Below are 18511 nucleotides of genomic sequence, written 5' to 3' on the forward strand. Positions count from 1 at the left end.
GAAGTAGAAGGGAGTCATAACATAGTGTCGGTCCATTCCAGGATAACACCATCACTAAACGGGAACCAAAACTTTTTGTGTTATCTACAGGATGAAATCACAAAAACTCCCTCTGCCCCGTGAGTGGCTGTGATCCCCTTTCGGCAGCTTACACAAGCAGGACTTCGGCAGCAGTCGCCGAGGTTTCACAGAGCTGCTGTGCCTGTGGTAGTTGTTGGCTGTGTGCTGCATCTCCTGTGCAAACTTAAGATCAGCAGCATCCAGCTGTGAGAGGTGCCATGCACGCTCCCGTAATAGCTATTGCCCCGCATCCCTCCGTCGTGGGGCCCGTGTTTCCGTGTGGTTTGCTCCGAGGGCAGGAGTGGATCTGCTGCTCACACCTCCTCTGAGCGTGCCATCCTGTCTGTCTTGTAGCGACCGGGGGCTGCACTCACACAAAGCTGCTGCTGTGCAAACCTCTCCAGTACTGGGACTCCACTGGGGGCACAACGGGGTTGCAGAGCTCAGCCACCGGCATTGCCAGCAGCCGTGGTGGGAGCCAGGGATGAAACCCCATCTGCTGACCTTTCTGCTCAGCGCTGCTGCGCTGTGTACCGCATGGCAGGCAGTGCCCCTAACCCTCCCCTTTCATCTGTTCCTCCTCAGGCAAGATCCTGTTCCGGAGGAGCCATGTCCGAGACGTAGCTGTGAAGAGGCTGAAGCCCATCGACGAGTACTGCAGGGTAAGAGCTCCGGGGGAGCGTCTGGCAGCCCTGCTGGGTGCAGGCTCACAGCCACCACCAACGCTGGGCTTTCCCTGTTGGATACTACTAAGAGCTTCATCTGTGTTGAGTCCATCATAAGGAAGGATGGTCCTTCCCAAACACCACCAGGACTAACAGGGCAGGTGAAAACAGGCTGCTGTTTGCTCCCAGGGTCCTCAGAGCATTTTCCCCTGCAAACATTGTGCACCGGGTTGGTGCCTCATGTACTCAGTAAAGGCCGTAAGCCTCCTCTGCCCTAAATGTGGATTTTATTTCTACTTCAACCTCCATGAATGCAGGAGTTGAGCAGGCAGAGAGGCACAACTAAGATGGCGTTTTCTTCTGTTCCCTGCCCGTCTGTCCCCCAGTGCCACATGAGGGACAGTGCTGGCTGGCACAGCACTGGGGGTGGACTGGTGGCTTCCAGGAGTGCTTCTGATGAGTGAAAGCCTGGAACTTTATTGCAGGACAGAAAAGCATGGTTGTGTTGCAAAGAAGTCACTTAATCTTTCCTTTCTAGCTTAGAATTTATGATTTGATGATAATTAATCCTCTGACAGTAGACTAAAAGTCGTTTCGAAGCAAGGTGGATACCCAGTTTTTGTAGAGGTATCGAGCGTGTCAGTCAGCGCATAGTTTAAACCCCAGACTTCCCCTCTTATTTCCCGTGAGGTTTTCCTTCTGTTTTTAGAAAGCCAGAGGAGCAGGTGGAGGGGAAAAAATACATTCCCAAGAACTTCTCCAGTCAGACATTTGCTCATCCAAAATTGGGAGCAGATCGCTGAAGTGCCTGAGGCGTACTGGAGGGGGGCAGTGAAACCCATGCCATCTGCACCCCCCGGGTGAGGAAGCTGTGATTAAAGTCTTATCTCATGAGATCAGGCTCTCTTGTGCGACAATTAACGCACTGTCTTCCTGCCGGCGGCTGAACGGCTTTCTTTAAAATATGTAGGGTCTCACTGTGTCCCCAGCCGCCCTCCTTCAGACAGGAACTGCCCGCGACAGGAGCGGTGAGGGCTGATGTCAGGGTTCACCCAGCAGATGCGCGGTGGAGAAAGCAGTGACTTACGCCGGGGGGCAGCTGCTTCTCTGGGACCCCATTGTCTGCGCCCCAGACAGACCCAGCCAGGCCCGCCGGCGCCCCGCCGGTCACGGCTGAGGGATGTGTTGTGGCGTCGGCCGCTGGCACGTTGGTTGACACCGCAGCGCTGTGATTGCCGCCCTCCTCCTCGCTTCCTTTTTTCTCTCCTGGAGAAGTCTGGCTCAGTTTGCTCTGGTTCAGATGATACGGGGAAGATTTGATGCTGCTGCCCAGCTCGGAGACATGGCTGGATGCTTCCCCAAAGCCAAGCTGTGTCCTTAATCCATTTATTAATAGGCACTGCTTTTATGAGCATAGACCAAGCTGTATTAGGTTAGACCCCAGTTTCCTCTAGCCCAGTGTTTCCCATCTCCAGCAGCAGCCACAGTGGTGCCCAGCAAAGAGTATGGGTAAACATATAATGACTTCTCCAGAATATTATCCTGGCTTCCAGTGATCTCTGGCTCACAAGTTTCTTGTGCCTGATGTAGTGTCTTTTTATTTCATCTGCAGTTTACTGTAATTTGTATTTAATTTGCCTCAGTACTTCACAGTAGAAGATTTTTAAATCTGGATGGCATTGGAGAGCGAGGCTCGTAGTCACTGAAAAGCTTGAGCAGACATTGCATCTCATGTCTGCATGAGTGCTTCAAGAGGGCTATATGCTCCACAGTGTCTTTCTGCATGAGATGTCAGGTCTTTAAGGAAAGAAGGCCCTGGCTAACTCATCTGCCCCCCTGGGGTGTATCTTGTTGGAGCGTATATGAACTTGGTTGTGCCTGAACAGCCTGGGCTGCAGGTAGGTAGGAGCTTCAGCCAGTGCTGGGAAGTAAAGCAATGTCAAGCCTTTTTCTCCACCCCCTGCATTTGACTCCAAACCCGTGCGCAGACATTAATTTGTGTCCAGCGTGGATGGTAGGCAAGCTCGTGCCTACTCTTCAAAAACAGCGTAGATGTAGCTATGATGTCCTGCCTATCATCCAGTATGGGCTGATTTCTTCTGCTTCTACTACAGCCTCCTCCTAATTACAGGGAGTAAAATGAAGATGGTAGCGTTCACGCTATTGCCTGGCACAGGACCTACCCAGTCATTCTTAAATCCCACAGCACACAGTTGGCAACCTGTGTAAATAAACAGAGGGACCTGAGAGTTGCAACTCATACCTCTCCCAGCCTTTCTAAGTCTGCACATTTTATGAGAATACGTTTTTCTTTTGAACGTTTATCGTTCATGCAATTTGCATTTATTCAGAGAGTGGTTGTCCTATGTTATTGCTCTTCCAAATCTGGCCCAGGATATGAAAGTCCACAAGACTGAAATAATGATGAAAATCAGGCACTGAACTTCAAAGGTACAAAGAATGTAGGGAAGCAACTTGTAGAAGGAGAGCTTCTTGGTACAGTGAAGTCAGTGGTAGTTCTGTTACTGACCTTCAGCAGGGATAGGATTTCATCTCTGGGGCTTATCAGAGGCTTAAAATTCAGAAATGCTTTCCTGCTACCTTCACTGAAGGTCACCGCTTACAAGGTTTCTGGGAACATGACCTTCATAACCTTACTGTAATCTTTCCATCCCAGTATGAAGTTAACCAGGAATGACAGAAAGCTGTGAATTGGGAACAGAAAATTAGGTGGTGAGTCTGAACCAGAGTGGCCTTACTTCACCAGCCTAAACCAGACACTCTCCATTCAGCTGTAACTACAGAGGGAACCTGAGTGACTCGCTTAGCTCCAATGCTAACTTCCAGAAAGCTGAAGTGAAATGCAATGAATCCTCTCTTGGTGTACGAAGGGAAAATGTTGGGGGGTTTTTTTGCTAATAAAATAATATTACTTACTACTGTTTCCTACTCTGTGGCAGCTACTGGTGCATGTGTGTGATTTGAGAGTGGGATCATGCCCACCTCTTTGGAAGTGTTAGCTGTTTTCTGCATTTCTTCCCCTGTCTGGTGGATGTTTTGACTCTTTAGAGAATTGTATAGAACTGTAGAGCAAGAGCATCATTTTGACAAGTTCAGTCCTGCTTCTATTAAAGAAGAGTGCAAAGCTTATGTCCCATGCTAGTCCTAAAATGGGTAGGCAGGCAACATGTTTCATTTTGAAAAATTTAGAGAATTATGCTGGAATGATGTGGGTGAAGTTGATGGAGAAAATCTGATATGGGATAATAAAATGAATAAATGAGACAATAGACCTTTGTCCGCTGGAATCTGTGAGGAAGCAGAGGAGGGAGGCAAGTTCAGATGCAAAGTTTGTGGTAATTTTTTTGCCAGATGAGGGTTCTCCATCCATTTTGCCTGCCCTGGAAAGACAAAGCACAGATGGGCCCCGGCAAATGAGCGGTGCAAATGTTCGACCATTTGTTGTTTTGTTTTTGCAGACTGTCTCTGACAGAGCGTGGTGATTTGCATGGCTGAGAAGCAGGTCTGACTTCTGCTGCTTGGATGTGTTGTGGTTCCTGCGCTGGGCACAGGAGCAGTGACAGGCAGAGGCCGTCTGAGAGTTTGTGGGGATACTTGGCAGTAAGGGGAGGTCTGCAGAATGTTCTGTATCAGGGGCATGAGCCCTCCGCACCCTACAGCACAGGCCTCCCGACCCCTCACGCCTGGCTGATTCTTCATTGCCTTGTACCAGCTTAGAGAAATGCCATTGCAGAGTTAATAGTCCAGTGTTTTTGCTAAGGCCGCAAGAAACTTTGAAGTTGCAATGAAAAACAGAGGAGTGGGGGACACAGGGGAAGATTTCCAGGACTTTTCTCATCTGTAAACATGAAAGTGCAGGGTTTGGATGTCCTTACTGGTAACCTGAGTGAGGTACCAAACAAACTAAGTTTTGCCAGTAAATGTGTTCTGCCCACTGGAATTGGTATCGCTGGATGATTTCCCTCTTAACTGTAAGCCTGGAATTAGTTTAGTGTGATTTAAGGTCATTTGGGCTCATTGGGCCGGGTTTTCTTAATTTGTTTAGGAGTTTTTGCCAACGTGAAAGAAAGAGCAACTTCATAGCCTTGGCTTGCCTGGGGCATTTTATTTATTAAGCTTTTGATCTCCCAAACACACCTCTGGTGTGTGCTTGTCCAGTATGTACCGTCCTGTGTTCAAGAAGGACCTCTCAGGTTGGTGGTTCACAAAACCACCGCTCTCCTTACGCAGCCCTCTGGGAAGACTCAGGCCAGCATTTGCAGACTTGCGTCTTTGTGCGTGTTGATCCTAATTGAGGGAAGCATCTTTGTGCAGGGAAGCTTTTAAGATGTGAAGTCCCATTGTCATAAACACTTCCCTGAATTTGTCACATGCCCTCATGCTGTCCCGACTGGAGGTGGATTTAAGTAGAAGCTTACAGGCTTTTCTGTAGTGAGGCTTGAGTACCCAAATGCATGCCACCTAAATAAAAATTAGATGAGCAAGTCACATCAGTGCCAGGAAATATTGGTCATTCTTTTATTAATGTTCACAGTGTGAGAGACCGCACTTCAAAAACATAATTACCTCCCTCTTGGTCTCTCAGTCCTGCCTCTCTTTCAAGGTTCAATCCTTGAGCCTGTCAAGACAGATACACAGATGTTTCTGTCTCTGTCCATTGTACAACTAAGCTAGTGCTGATTGAAGATGGAGTAATGGTTAGTCCTGGCCAAGAACGAAAGAGTTTAAAGTGAAAAACTTTCAAACTTCAAAAACTTTCAAACTTTCAAACTTCAAAAAATCTGTCATTTTTTAATCTACAATTCAGAATCTACATTTAATCAACATTTCAGAATCCTGATGTGTTTAGACCAGCTGCAGTAATGAGAGTTAATAATTGCAATGCCCCTCAGCACCTGGAATAGAGCCTTGCTTTCCATTGCCTTATGGTCCTTCCATGCCAGAGGCCCAGAACTATGTCCCAGTTACTTCCAAAACTCTGCACACTCTTTTCCTCCCTCCCTCAGCTTTTTATTTATTCCCGCATCTCCCACTTTTTCTCCAGTCTGAGTCACCACCATGTACTCTTCATCCATGTCTCTGTCTGACACTCAGTGTTTGCCATCCAACCTCCACACTTCAGTGCTTTGGGTTCAAGCTTGGAGTTACTTGAGGCTCTCAACAGAACAGAAATGGAAAGTGTTTTCACGTAGGTGAAACAATTTATTTCTCTGTTCTGAGAAATGAACTGTTTTAATTGCACCTTCCCCCTTGCTGGACTTACTGCCATTCCCAAATATCTGGCACTAATGATTAACCTTAATTAAAATGATAAACAATTGAGAACATGATACTTGCTGTGAAAAGTCAGGGAGTCATAACCATGCGGTGCTGTCAGCTCTCTCTGTGTATTTGTGTGCAGAGTTGGGATTAACCCCATTGAACGTTAGGGATCCAAGAATGGTATATGGGCTCCCTCAATGGGCTGCGGGGAGAGACAGTCAATGATTCACCCCACCCAGAGCAAGATGTCCCTGGTGGGTAGACAGAGCAGCCCCTGAAGGCACTGGTCTTTCTCTAGTGATTATACAAGTTGATAGACAAGTGTGACCAGTCTCCCATTTTAGACATATAAAGTTCAGTGGGGTGAATATCGTTCTGTGCGTATATACGTACATGCTTACATGCAAGGTGTGTATCTCTACATATACGTGTTTGTGCATCTGTTTTTTACAAATGTATCTGCTTAAATGCAACACGCAGCACTCAGTGCATCCTTACAAGTACTTACATGGTTTTATACCCATGTGCATATATTTTGTGAAGCCTTTGAGCTGTAACATCATCCCACAGAGCTGTCTGCAGTTCATGTAACCTTAAGTGATGAACCCCTGCTGGTGCCTGGTGCTCTGTTTGCTTCGAATGCCATGTGCGGCGTGCAGCAGCCTGCCTGCAGATGAGCTGGCACTGTGTGAGTGGGGCTGCTTGCTCACGCCCTGCCTGACGTTACAGCTTTTCTAATAGCCTTTCGAATCATCCGCTCTGCAAGAGTGTCTGAAACCTGTAATATAGAGAGACAGACATCATTACAGGCTGAAATAACACATAAAAGCATATCTCCTAAGGAGCGTGTGAGTCTGAGCAGTGCACGTCCGCCTTTGTATGCCGAGCAAGGAAACATGCCATTACTGATAATACTCGGTGGTTGTGCAAGGCTGAATTCTTCTCACTGGCACTTTTTATCTCTCACCTTTCCTGTTCAAATTCCTTGCTGTTTCTGGATGCTTGCTGTTTGTAGCTGTGTGCATTTACCTCTGGTTTCCACATCCCAGAAAGAATGTCACTTCCCTGTCCTTTCCATCCTTTCACCATCTGGTTTCTTCTTTTTCATTACCCTTCTTTTCTTGACCCTGCAGTCTTTCCTTCAGGCTGTTGCAGCTCTGCCCTGGAACTGTCTTGCTGGAAATGCCAGAAACCTGCATTTTCCCTTTGCAGAGTGACAGCAGTGTCCCTCATCTCCTCAATGCACTTCTTGTTCACTTGCTGGAATCGTGTTGGACTTGGCTTGCTCCTTGGTGGACGTTGTGTGTTTGCTGAAGAGATGTTTGTTTCTCAAAAAAGCGTTGCTGCTCCCTGTCACTGTCCAAAATCAATAGACTGACTCTGCCTGGATTTACACCCTTGTTTGCACTTTCTTACCCTTTCTTAGCAATTCTTACCCTTTCTTAGCAATTCTTACCCCTTCTTAAGGTTTTGTTCCCTACCAAAAACAAGTAAAAATTGACTGGCTGCAGACTTACACCGGAGCTCCCTGAAAAACACGCAATGGCAAGTTACTACTGGGTGGATTTCATTTCACCTTCGTGCACTGGGCTGAAAATTGCAGTACTTTGGGAGGTGATTCAGAAGCAGGAGAGCCTGCCCTGCCCCAGGGCTGCCATGTTTGTCAGGTGGGAAGGTGGATGACTGGGTGTGGAAATGGCTTCGGCTGATTGTTATCCACTGCCTGCGAAAGCCTGGAGTCATGAAGGTGCTTTTCAGTTACCTCCCTTCGGCCTGGCAGGACCACAGTGCTCCTGGAGATTTCCAGGCAAGGGACCACTGATTCCGGGGGTCAGATTTCCTAAAGCTTCTAAAGATTTAAAATGCAAATCTCCACGGCAGCTTGGTAGGATTTGCGCTCCTCCATCACTGAAAAACTGCTCTGTGTTCCAGCTCAGTATTGACATCTGTAGCCTGTTTTTTGGGAAGGGTGAACACCTGTGACCTGTAGGGAAGTGGTGACTATTTGAGAAGGTGTCTGATGTCCAGGACCCCCTGTGATACGTATAACTTGGGTATTTGTGTTTCCCTAGTAATGATACGTATCATTTGCAGTGCTTGCTCTTGCCCCATTGACTGCACAAGACCAAGCCCTTTGAGATTTCAAAACACACTGTAGATATTAAGTATCTGAGCCTCGTAACCTTTCTGCGGATTAGGTAAGTGTTATTGCTCAGCATTGTAAATGGGTAACTGAAGATATATCCCTGCTGAATTTGATGGAAAGAGGTTAAGTAACCTGCCCGAACTAAGAAGGGCGTTAGTAATAGAGCCATCACTAAATCTCAGCCCCATCCGCTGTTGGTTAGACAGCGTTGCTCCTCTGTGTAAATCTGTCTCTTGCCTGAGATGGAGCTGAATAAAACATGCTTTAATGTTGTCTGTGTCCTTGTTAGCCTGTGCTGGCGAGGCATTTCTCTTTCTCTTTCAACAGGCCGTAATTGTTACTATTCCCGGGCAGTTTCTGACTTCCCAGTGTTAGTCTTGATTTGCCAGCTGGATGCATGCATTTATGCACACTAGGAATAAGGGCAGAGAGTTCACACCTTTGTTTTGCTTTTAGGCAAGACGGCAAGACTGAGTAGATAGCAGTGGGGACCAGGGCATCCTCCATTCAAAATAAAGCACTTGAGGTTTCCACTTGTTAAGTTTCATCCTGCATTAGTGCAGCAACCAGCAGCGCTCTGTACACATGCCCCGGCACTTGGACCTGCCAGGCTGTTGCCAGGCTTCAGCACCTGATGCTGCTTCCTTGTTGCAAGCTATCTTTTTCTGCTCTGTAGTGCAGTTGCACGTGACCAAAGGCCAGTACCTTGTTTTTCACAGGCCTGCTGATATCAAATGGATTTTCCTTGTGTTTTTATAACATCCCTCCACCAGGGAAGGGAGAGCTGTATGTCTGGATGCACTTGGCTTTGAATTTCAGGCCACCTCAAACAAGACCCCATCATGTAATACTGGAGACCTGCAGTTGCAGAGCAGGATTTTTTCATTTTTCAGCTGTTTTCCTTCACATCCCCAAGCAGGAGTTGTCTTGGAAACAAATCTGGCCACTTCTAAAGCCTGGTTAAAAACAGCCACAAGGTTAACCAACTGCCCTGTCCTGCCTTCATGCTTTGACTGGGCCTTCTGGTGTGTCTGACCAAGATCAATCAGATGTCTCGTGGATTAGTATAACCAGTTCGCCCTAATGCACCTTCATTTAGCTCTGGTGCAGTTTTTCATCCATCTTTCAAGATTGTTTGTCCTACTTTCAACTAGCAGAAGAGCCAGAAAATCTCATTTTGTCAAACAGGTTTACAGCACCTCTAAGCAGCTTGATCTATATTTAACCTGTGGCCTATTTTCAACATAACTTAGCACAGGAGGAGGTGAACTCCAGCCTCTTTTCCTCTCCTGCTGGTCATTTCTGAAGGCAATCCCAGAGTTGTGTCACTTAGAGCTGTTGTCCCATCTCTGCAGGCTGGGGACAGCTCTTTGGCCTTTTTTGGCACCATCGAGCTCTAGATTCTGAACAGCATATTCATAGCACGTTTCTGCATTGCGTGCTTGTCTCATTGGTTTGAAGTCTCACTTTCCAATACACTTCAACATAATGTGGTTGCTTCCCAAATTGTACTTAACTATTGCTGAATGCAAGAAGGGCTGCGTAGCTGTGCCTTGCAGAGTACGTGGACGTTGTTAGCCAGGATGTACTGCGAAGCCTTCTTCATGCAGAAACAGCCTCTCTGCCTTTTTTTTTTTCCCAGACACTTAATCAAACTTCCTTTCCTGTTAATTTAGGAGCAAATTGTTGTTTGCTTTTTTTTTTTTTTTTTTTGCAAACTCTGCTTTTTCTGTTGACAGTGCTTAATGGAAAGCTTTATGGAGCACATTTATCTGTTGTATTAGTGGGTGTTGAGTCTGTAGATTTTCACTGCTTGGATTTGTGTGCATTGACATAAAGCCTGTAATCCCTAACTGCATTGTTTGAGGTGCTGTGCAAACACATGTCACGGAGACTGTCCCAGCCACAGAGCACTTATCTACTCAGTGTTATGGTTTTGCACGTGTGGACCAAATTCTGTTCTTGTACACATGGCACAAAAATTACATTGCCTGACTCTAAGAACCATTGCTTGTCTCAATTCATTGCATCCTAGTTGACATTTGCAGTGAAGACATGCTATTTCTTTTCTTCTCAGGTAAGTAGCCAGGCGTGATGTTTTCCTTTTGTATTCCCTCCCCCCTGCCAGGACTGTTTTGCCTCCTCTTGCTTGGTAGTTTAGATGTTTGAGGCCATGTTTTGAACTTGACTTTTCTAAGTGCTTCTCCGTCCCTGTTTTGTTTTGCAGGCACTGGTTCGGCTTCCTCCTCACATTTCACAGTGCGATGAAGTCTTCAGGTTCTTCGAGGCTCGCCCAGAAGACCTTAACCCTCCAAAAGAGTAAGTGGTGTGACAGATTTCCAGTGGTGCTCAGTTCATTTTGATTAGCTGGAAGGAAAAGGTCATTTGGTTTTATTACTGCTGTAGGTGTGGGAACAGATTTTGTAGCTTTCAAGCACTACGTAGAAAATGCCCAGCAATTACGTACAACCACGCCAGGTGTGTGGAGGACAGGGGATTCAAGCAACCCTCAGACACAATTTTCAGCCATCCTCCGCCCACCTTTGCATTGTTTCTTGCTGATGGTTCTAATGAGGGAACCTCCCCTGGCTTGTGGGTTTTACCTGATAATTATCACCAGAGTCATTTAGTTCCCAAAAGCATTGGCTCAGTAGCAGGGGGAAATCCTGCCAGTAAGCACTTGGCTTATAATTACCAGCTGCTTCTTTAAATGTACTCCTGCCCAGAGATACTTAGTTATCTGAAGGGAGCAAGATTGTGGTACAGATCCAAAAGTGTCTCTGGAGAATCTATTCTTTCTTAGCAGGAAGCCACAAAAGGCTGGGAAAAGAGTTCCCATTGAACACGAAACAGAATCGTAGCCTTTACCTTGGAGCAGACAGGCTGATTCATGCTGATGCAGTCAGGGTTCAGAGGACTGATTTATCCAGGGAAAGCGTTGGCAGGAGAGTATTTACAAGCAACTGTGCCGCCTCGCCTGATATTTCCTTTTCTCCTTCATACCGAACAGGATATATTTTTTTGTGCTCTGCAATAAGATTTTGACTTGCTCCCATTGTGTTTTGTGCTGCTTTGTTGCACGATTCGAAACTTGATTGCAAGCTGTGTTACTGTAATTTGCTTTCTCCAGTGTTTGCACAGCCCATTGGGTAAGGGGAGATGGATATAAAGCTTTTGGGGTTTGGGCACTTCAGCGCATGCAAACCTGTAGTTAGCGGAAAGATTCGTATCGGTTTCAGCTGTCTGTTCCCATGCTGAAGAGAGGAGAGGACCTTTGCAGTTTGATTTCTCAAACTTTGTCTCTTGCACATACATGGTTTTATACAAGGGGACATATTAGCATTTGTACTAAGGAAAACACTGCTAGTGTAGCTGAGAGCAAAGTCTTTTTTGGTTTTTGAATAGAAAAAGAGCAGTTTTTAAAGCAAAGGTCTGGAAAAAGAGCTGATTTTTTTTTCCTAGCCAGCCTTGTTTTAGAAAAATGTCTGGGGTGAATAAATACAGTTGCATGTCCATTGTTAAACACATATTGCAAACTGACAAACCATTGCAGCAGGGTATGCCTACACTCCGAGACCTGCTGACCATCACAGTTTCCATTTACAGGTCTGTAAGAAGGTTTGCACAGGTTGCTTGATCCCACAACACCCCTCTGATGCAAGGAGACATCCCCATGTGCCAGGCAGAAACAGACACCCAAAAGAGGAGTGAGGTCCCCAGCGTTATGGGAGTGTTCACCTGGAAGATCTCAAATGGACCTTGGGAGTCTGCTGTAAACACTGTTTAACACTCCTGTCTGCTTTCTGTACTGATACGGACCCTACAGCATTAGGCCTGAGTAAAATAGAGTCAGGATTGGATCTCGGCAAGGCAGGGAATGGGGACCAAGGCCCACGCCCGGGCCGGCACTAGCCATTATGGCTTTCTTTCCCTTTTCCCTCCTACAGGTTGTTGAGGGCCTTTTGCTGAGCTCCCTGTTCAACAGCCTTACAGCAATTTTCAAGTTATCCACTCGCTCCCCTCCCCAGAAAAACAAAAAAGACTAAATTTTCTCAGCCCAAGCCTTGCATCTTATTCCAACCTAGTAATAAGTGTGATTTATTTCCCTGGAAAATGTAGAGCAATAACCTGATTAAATCTCACTTCACTAATGTCTGCAAGACATTAATCTAGCTGGGTTTATACAAATCCTACCTCGTCTTCTGTAAGCAAACTGATCTTAGGGAAGGTGTCTAAGGTTTCTGCTGGGAGCGCTTCACAAAAGATGTATTGTTGAAACTGAAGATTAGTCTCTACAAAAAGATGATGTAAAAGCCAATGGAAACATCTTAGTGTTTTTCTTCTGTGAACTGAGGGGGAAGGGAGGAGATCTGGGGCTCACTGGACCACTGTGTAGGGTCCAGGGGAAGGGCACCTCCAGGGTGATTCTCAGCCTCAGCAGTCACTGCAGGAAGGAGCACGATCAGCCAGAGAAAACCCTGATTTATTCCCTTGTTTGGCTATTCTGCCAGCCCCTCCAGAAACAGTGAGCTAGTGGTGCCCAAGCTCTGTGAATTCAGTCTTCCTTGCACCTCATGGTCCACCGTTCATCTCCCTCGGGGTGTTAGGGGTGTAGCCTGCGGGCAGCATCTAGTCTACCCTAATTATTTTATCTATTTCTTCAGCTGCTTCTTTTAGCCCTCAGTGCAGAGGCGGTCCGTATATTGGTATATCAGCATAGACATGGCATTCATCTGGTTGGGTTAAAGGAGGACAAATATTGCCAAGTGAGGGACTCAGCCACCAAGGGATGGCAGACTGGAGTTGCTTGTGCCACTTTCATGTCTTCTCTCTGTGCACAATGAACTGGTCTTTAGTGTCATGATCACCTGCTCTGTTCTTCTGCAGCAGCTCAGCCTCATAAGACAAAGCCTGACCTAGAGTTTAATTAACAGATTTTCAGGAGTGTAGCCTTAATCCCATGGGCATTTGGGTTTTTGAGCCCAGAGAGTTCATTGATTTATGGCATGTCTGCAGAGCAGTGGCTGAGCACGTGCTCCCAGCCAGAAAAACATGGAAGCTTAAACTTCAAGGGAGGAGGCACAAAAAAATCTGATTTACCTCGCAGCTGGGATGTGCAGAGAGGTATCCATGCCGTAATTGCTGAGCCATGACTTGCTATGGTGCATGTGCAGCAGTTTATGTATTACTGCAGTAATTCAGCTGCGAAGCTGTGCCCTTCACTTCTGTTCCTATTGTCCTAAAAGAAACCAACATTTCCCTGTAGTCCCTTAGGCACTTTTACAAATGTGTTCCCAGCTTCTTCCTTCTAACTCTTCATCTGCCCTACCCTTGCCTCCTCCCTGCTTTGGTGTGCTCTCCTCCCCGGGTTATGGCTTGCAGGCTGCTCCCTGCAGAGCCATTTCCTACTGCTGCTGAGCTCCGATTGCCCACAGTGCTGAGCAGCACACAGTCCAGCTATAATAAAATCTGGACTTTCCCAACACTATTATAATCCGGCCAATTTGTTTGGTTGGATTTGCAGCTTAGATTTTCTGTTTCCTGTTTTGGTGATGGTCCAGGCTTTTGAGTCCTGTGACAACAGGCAGAAGGTATTCCTCTCAGCCCCATTAAAGCTCTTCTGGGTACAGCAGCTTACAGGCAGATAGCTGGAGAGATGTCTCAAGAAATCACAGCGTTTGAACTGGCTGACAGTCTCCTCTGAGTCTGCTCCTGCTGGTGGAGCTAGCTCCAGGTCAGATAGCTCCCAACAGCAGCTTTCCTTCATGCTGCATGGGAGAGACCATAGGATGACACTAAATCACTCTGTGGGATAATGTGGGAGCTCTCTCAGCCCATTTCATGTGGTGAAAGCATGGCCTTTCCAGGGGAGCTGGCACGCATTGGGAGCACCGATGTGCAAGGCAGGGTTTGGAGCTCCCGTGCTGGTGTTTGCAGGGCAGCCGCTTCTGCTGCTCTCGCTCTGCTCTGCCCATTAGCTGCAGAGAAAGCAAGCTTCAAACCATCAACTCTGGTACAAGAGGTGCAGTTTTCAACTGCTTAGGTTTGTAATATGTGGAATTTTAGTGTTTGAGCAAATGCATATGTATATAGGCGAATGGCTGGGCTTGTGTCTTTTACCATGCCCGTGTAAGGACCAGATCCTGCATTGCTATGGGAAAAGATACTGTAAGGTAAGAAGGCCATGCATTTTTATTTATCCATTATTCTAAGTTAAAACACCATGTCACTGAAAGCCATTCATTTGCTGGATACTTCTGTTAATAATTATAATTACTGATAACTAAGCCAGAGGTGGATTAATTTCAGACTTCTACTGGGGATTTAAATTCAAGGCTGAGGTCAGGCCAGGGCTCATAGTCAACAAACAAAATCTCACAAACCATTTTTTTAATGATTCTTTTTTACTAGAAATAACAGAAATACCCAAAGAAAAAGATTAATCAATTAGACATTGCATATGGTCCACTGCTTTTAGGGCTTTTTTGCAGTGAGGTTCAAAATATCACTGCCAGACCACTCATGTGAGAGGTCACTTTTTCTTTCTGAGTCTGGATCCGGGCTAAAAAGCAGACCAAGAGCCAAGGATTCAGTTCTCCAATACTCGCCCTGCAGAAATGCACGCAAGCTCAAACGAGATTTCTATTTAAACCACCACTAATAATATTAACAACTGAATTTAAAGCAATGTTCAGTATCTGAGAATATTTTTCCTATAAGAATCATAAAGCAATTTTCAAACAACATGCAAATCCAGGAAAACTAGGGAACTTATTAGGTATACGACATAATATTATGAGGGTTGATGCAGAAAATGGACTTAATGTTGAAGGTGCCTGTACTGAAGAACAGAAATGCTTTATTGTGGTCTGTAGCCATGAGCTTTACTGATCGTATCTCTATCACATAAATACTGGTGTAGCACTTGGATACTCAGATGTCAGGCAGCCGCTGGCAAATGGAAGCTGGATTCTCCCTTTATGCTTCACATATTACAAATTTCTGATAAGGAAACGGGAAAGAAGTTGCCAGGGTAATGCAGTGACCTTGTTAAGGAAGCATGCTTTAGTTTATGAGTTTACCAGTGCTAAAGCACAGTTCCCTAATATGCTTTTTTCTGTCCGTAAGCATGACTGTGTTTACATATGACTATTTCTGTTTCCCAGATGTACTCTGATCTGCCCTGTAATAACAATTCAATTACCTATTGGTAGAGGAGGAATATTTTTCATCTGTAAAATATTTATATTTATCCTGATTTGCTTGATATTATGCAAATACTTTCTCTTATATTTCATCCCTTATATTTCTCTAATATTTCATCCCTTTAGAATTGTGTTTCCCAACACATTTGATAGTTGAGTCTCTGAGCAGACGTGCTATGAGGAAAGCTGTCATTCTTTCTTTGTGGTTGCTCTTTCTTACAGGACTTACAGTACAGATAATTTTCACATTGTTTAGGAATGTGGCCAGCACCGTTTTATGACAATCGGTGTTACAGTCTGCACTTGGCAGTGGTATTGTGACAGCTCAAGGCACACATTTTATTAGGGAAATTCATTCCACTTGTGAGATGCAGAATGGAAATTAATTTCCCTAAGAAATGCAAAATCAGAAAAAGATGGAAGTTTTATTTTTATGTGATTTATCAGCTGGGAAGTAAATTGTAAAACACAGAGCAGGAAAAGCTCTGAATAAAGATGGTGGCAGGATAAGGCACTTAAAACGCGCTGTTCTGAACAGAAGAAAAAGTTAATATTTTCAGAGAATGACTTAATCACTGTCACTGAGATTTAGGTAGCTAGGGATGCAATAACCTGTTAGGGCTGAGTTTGCCAAGAGCCTTGCTTGGCTACTCCTATTAGTCATCCAGCTCTCACTGATTTCAGTGGCAATTAATTAGGTACCACGGCTCTTTGAGCATCTGAGTGTAGTAGAGCACCTGTGTTTAGTTTTTCAAAGGTGCTGTTTCAGGCCTGTATTTACTAGAAATATTTGGCCTCAGCACCTAAATTTGTTGTGAAAATGTTTTTTTGGCTTCTAAATCGCAGAAGTACTTTACAGTATCCTGCTCATAGCGTGGGACTGTCATAAATCTGTGGCTGAGAGGTCAGGCAGCCTTGTGCCCCAGAAATAGAGGAGTGCAGTGTGGCTGATTCCCAGTTGTGCCCCCTCTGACCTGGAGAGGGGGAGCTCGGTCTCTGAGACCTGGCCGTTGTCAGATGGGGCTCTAGATACCCCGACAGCATACGTGGCCTTTCATCAGTGCGTATTATCATGATCTTTGGGAAGGTCTCACTTGCAGATTGTTATCTTAAATAAACTAAGCCAATGTGGGGATGGAGGAGTCTCTAGGAACGGAAGAAAAGGAAATAACAGATGCATTACTCGTCCTCTTCTTTAGTTTCACATGGGACTTTCCCATTTGTTTGCAACATACAAACGATTTGGGCTGGAATATCAAATGGAGGATATTGAAATTTGCTACTGGCTGCAGCATTGGTGATACCAACAAAGAACTCAGCTTTCCTGAGAGAAGATTTAAATCTTTTTGCTACCCATCCAGAAAATGAAAAAAGAAATTAGATGTAGATAAATATCAAACAATAAACCCTGGGGGAAAACAGAAAGCACGTTAAATGAAGTAGGTTCAGCAACCACAAAAAACAGATGCAGAAGAATGGCAGTTAGATCAGCATACGTTACTGCTGTTACCATACAGCATGAGCTTTTATTCCTTGCCTTGAATATCACATTTGGGTTTGCTCGTGCTTTGTAGGTCTGACTGTGAAAGGACACGGGGCTGAGGGGAGCAAGGATAGTTTAACGTACTGACACTTGGCACTGGCGGCCAAGTGTACAGAAATAGCTTTTGCCTGGATTGGTTATGAGTGTGCTGCAGGGTTTAAAAGCGGCATGCTGTCACGGGCACAGGATGGATTAAGAATAACCAGACTTATCCAAAATCCATTGGAATGTTACCAAGATCAGAGCCTTGCCGACATGCTGCTGCCTCAGCAGTGGCACCGGACGCTGCCTTGCTGGGGCCTGACAAGGGTAGTGTCAGTGCTAGTAAAAGTTTACTGTTTATGAGCACAAATCCAAGACATTTTTTTTTCTTTCTCTGTTGAAGAGTTGGGACTGAAGAGGTGTTTGGAAATGCGGAGATATTGCCTTTAGAAAAACTAAATGCCAGGCCTGTTGGCTCGAGGGCCTTCTTCCTGTCCAGTAATTTTTGTTCATATCCTAAAGGAACAATCACTGCTGATAATTTGCCAATGCCTATTTTGTAGATTAGAAAGTAATAGTTTGCTTAATGTTTAACTTAACCCATGAAATTCCTTCCAGAGCAGAGAAGTTTAGTCATTAAAGCAGGGGACTGGGAAATCTGCTCCTTACTGTCTCATTGATTTATTGTGTGATGTTGGAAAGGCCTCTCACATCTCCTGGCTCTATCTGCAATATGATTGCAGATCTACGGTTTCAGAGATTTGCTAAGAGGATTTGATTTGGGTAAAGAAACACCATTCTTTCTATAACATGATTCTAGAAATGACCAGTTAGAAAAATAATTTGTTTTTAAAATCATCAGTCAACGTTGGAAGAAACATTACTTCCAAAATCTGCCAGGAAAGCCTGTTCTGCCGGTGCTTCTATATGCAAAACCAGTTAGGGAGCCAAAAGAACAAATTTATTCATCTGGCAGTGGGAGAAACCTGGGCTAATAAGGCAGTATTGGAGCAGAACCAAAATATAACAGGATTCAGAGTTTATCAAACTTGTTGTGAAGGATTTGGGGCACCCGTTATCCTTGAGCCTTCGCTTCTAAAAATGTTTGGTTCAGTGCCACAGGATCTTCTGAAAGTCTCTTTAAAGACTGGTGATGCTTGGTTTGATGCCCCAGAATAGGGTCAGCCTATAGGAATGAATTGCCCATGCTGATAAACACAAAAGAGATCTTTAGATCCACGCAGAAGAGAAGCGTCCAGTCCTGCTGCGCTTTGTGGGTAAGCCTGGAACTGAGGAGAGGAAGAGGGATGGGGACTTCCTCTTCTTATCTGGGTTTCTTGTTCTGGTGAGCTCCTGCTAGCAGGTTAATTGCATGCACTGGGGTATCTGTCACCGTTGACTCATGACCTGCCAGGCAGGAGGAGATGGGTGGAGTTTTCTTTTCACTAACACGACAGAATTGAATATAGCCTGTCTTGTCCTCTGTGTGTCACGTCTCTGAAAAACAAGAATAGGCAGCGTATGTTACAAATATAATTATATCATGGAGAAGAATCCAGCTTGTCATTGCTATGTCTATATTTAACATGGTCGCACTATTGTTTAATGAAGATCTTTTTCCACTCTG

At 45.3% G+C, this 18511-nt stretch overlaps 1 protein-coding gene across 2 annotated transcripts in view; it reads left to right on the forward strand.

Moving 5' to 3' along the window:
* The window catches only part of SH3PXD2A (SH3 and PX domains 2A), a gene marked incomplete at its 5' end in the record, with an annotated part of 263482 nt that overhangs the window by 110146 nt on the left and 134825 nt on the right, over positions 1–18511 (forward strand). For both annotated transcript variants that reach the window (XM_082308802.1, XM_082308803.1), the window contains 2 exons: positions 646–722; positions 10382–10473. In XM_082308802.1, coding sequence (XP_082164928.1) covers positions 646–722; positions 10382–10473 — 169 coding nt within the window. The remainder of the gene's footprint in view (positions 1–645; positions 723–10381; positions 10474–18511) is intronic.

This window comes from Platalea leucorodia, assembly GCF_965183815.1.
Source record: "Platalea leucorodia genome assembly, chromosome: 4".
Lineage (NCBI taxonomy): Eukaryota > Metazoa > Chordata > Aves > Pelecaniformes > Threskiornithidae > Platalea > Platalea leucorodia.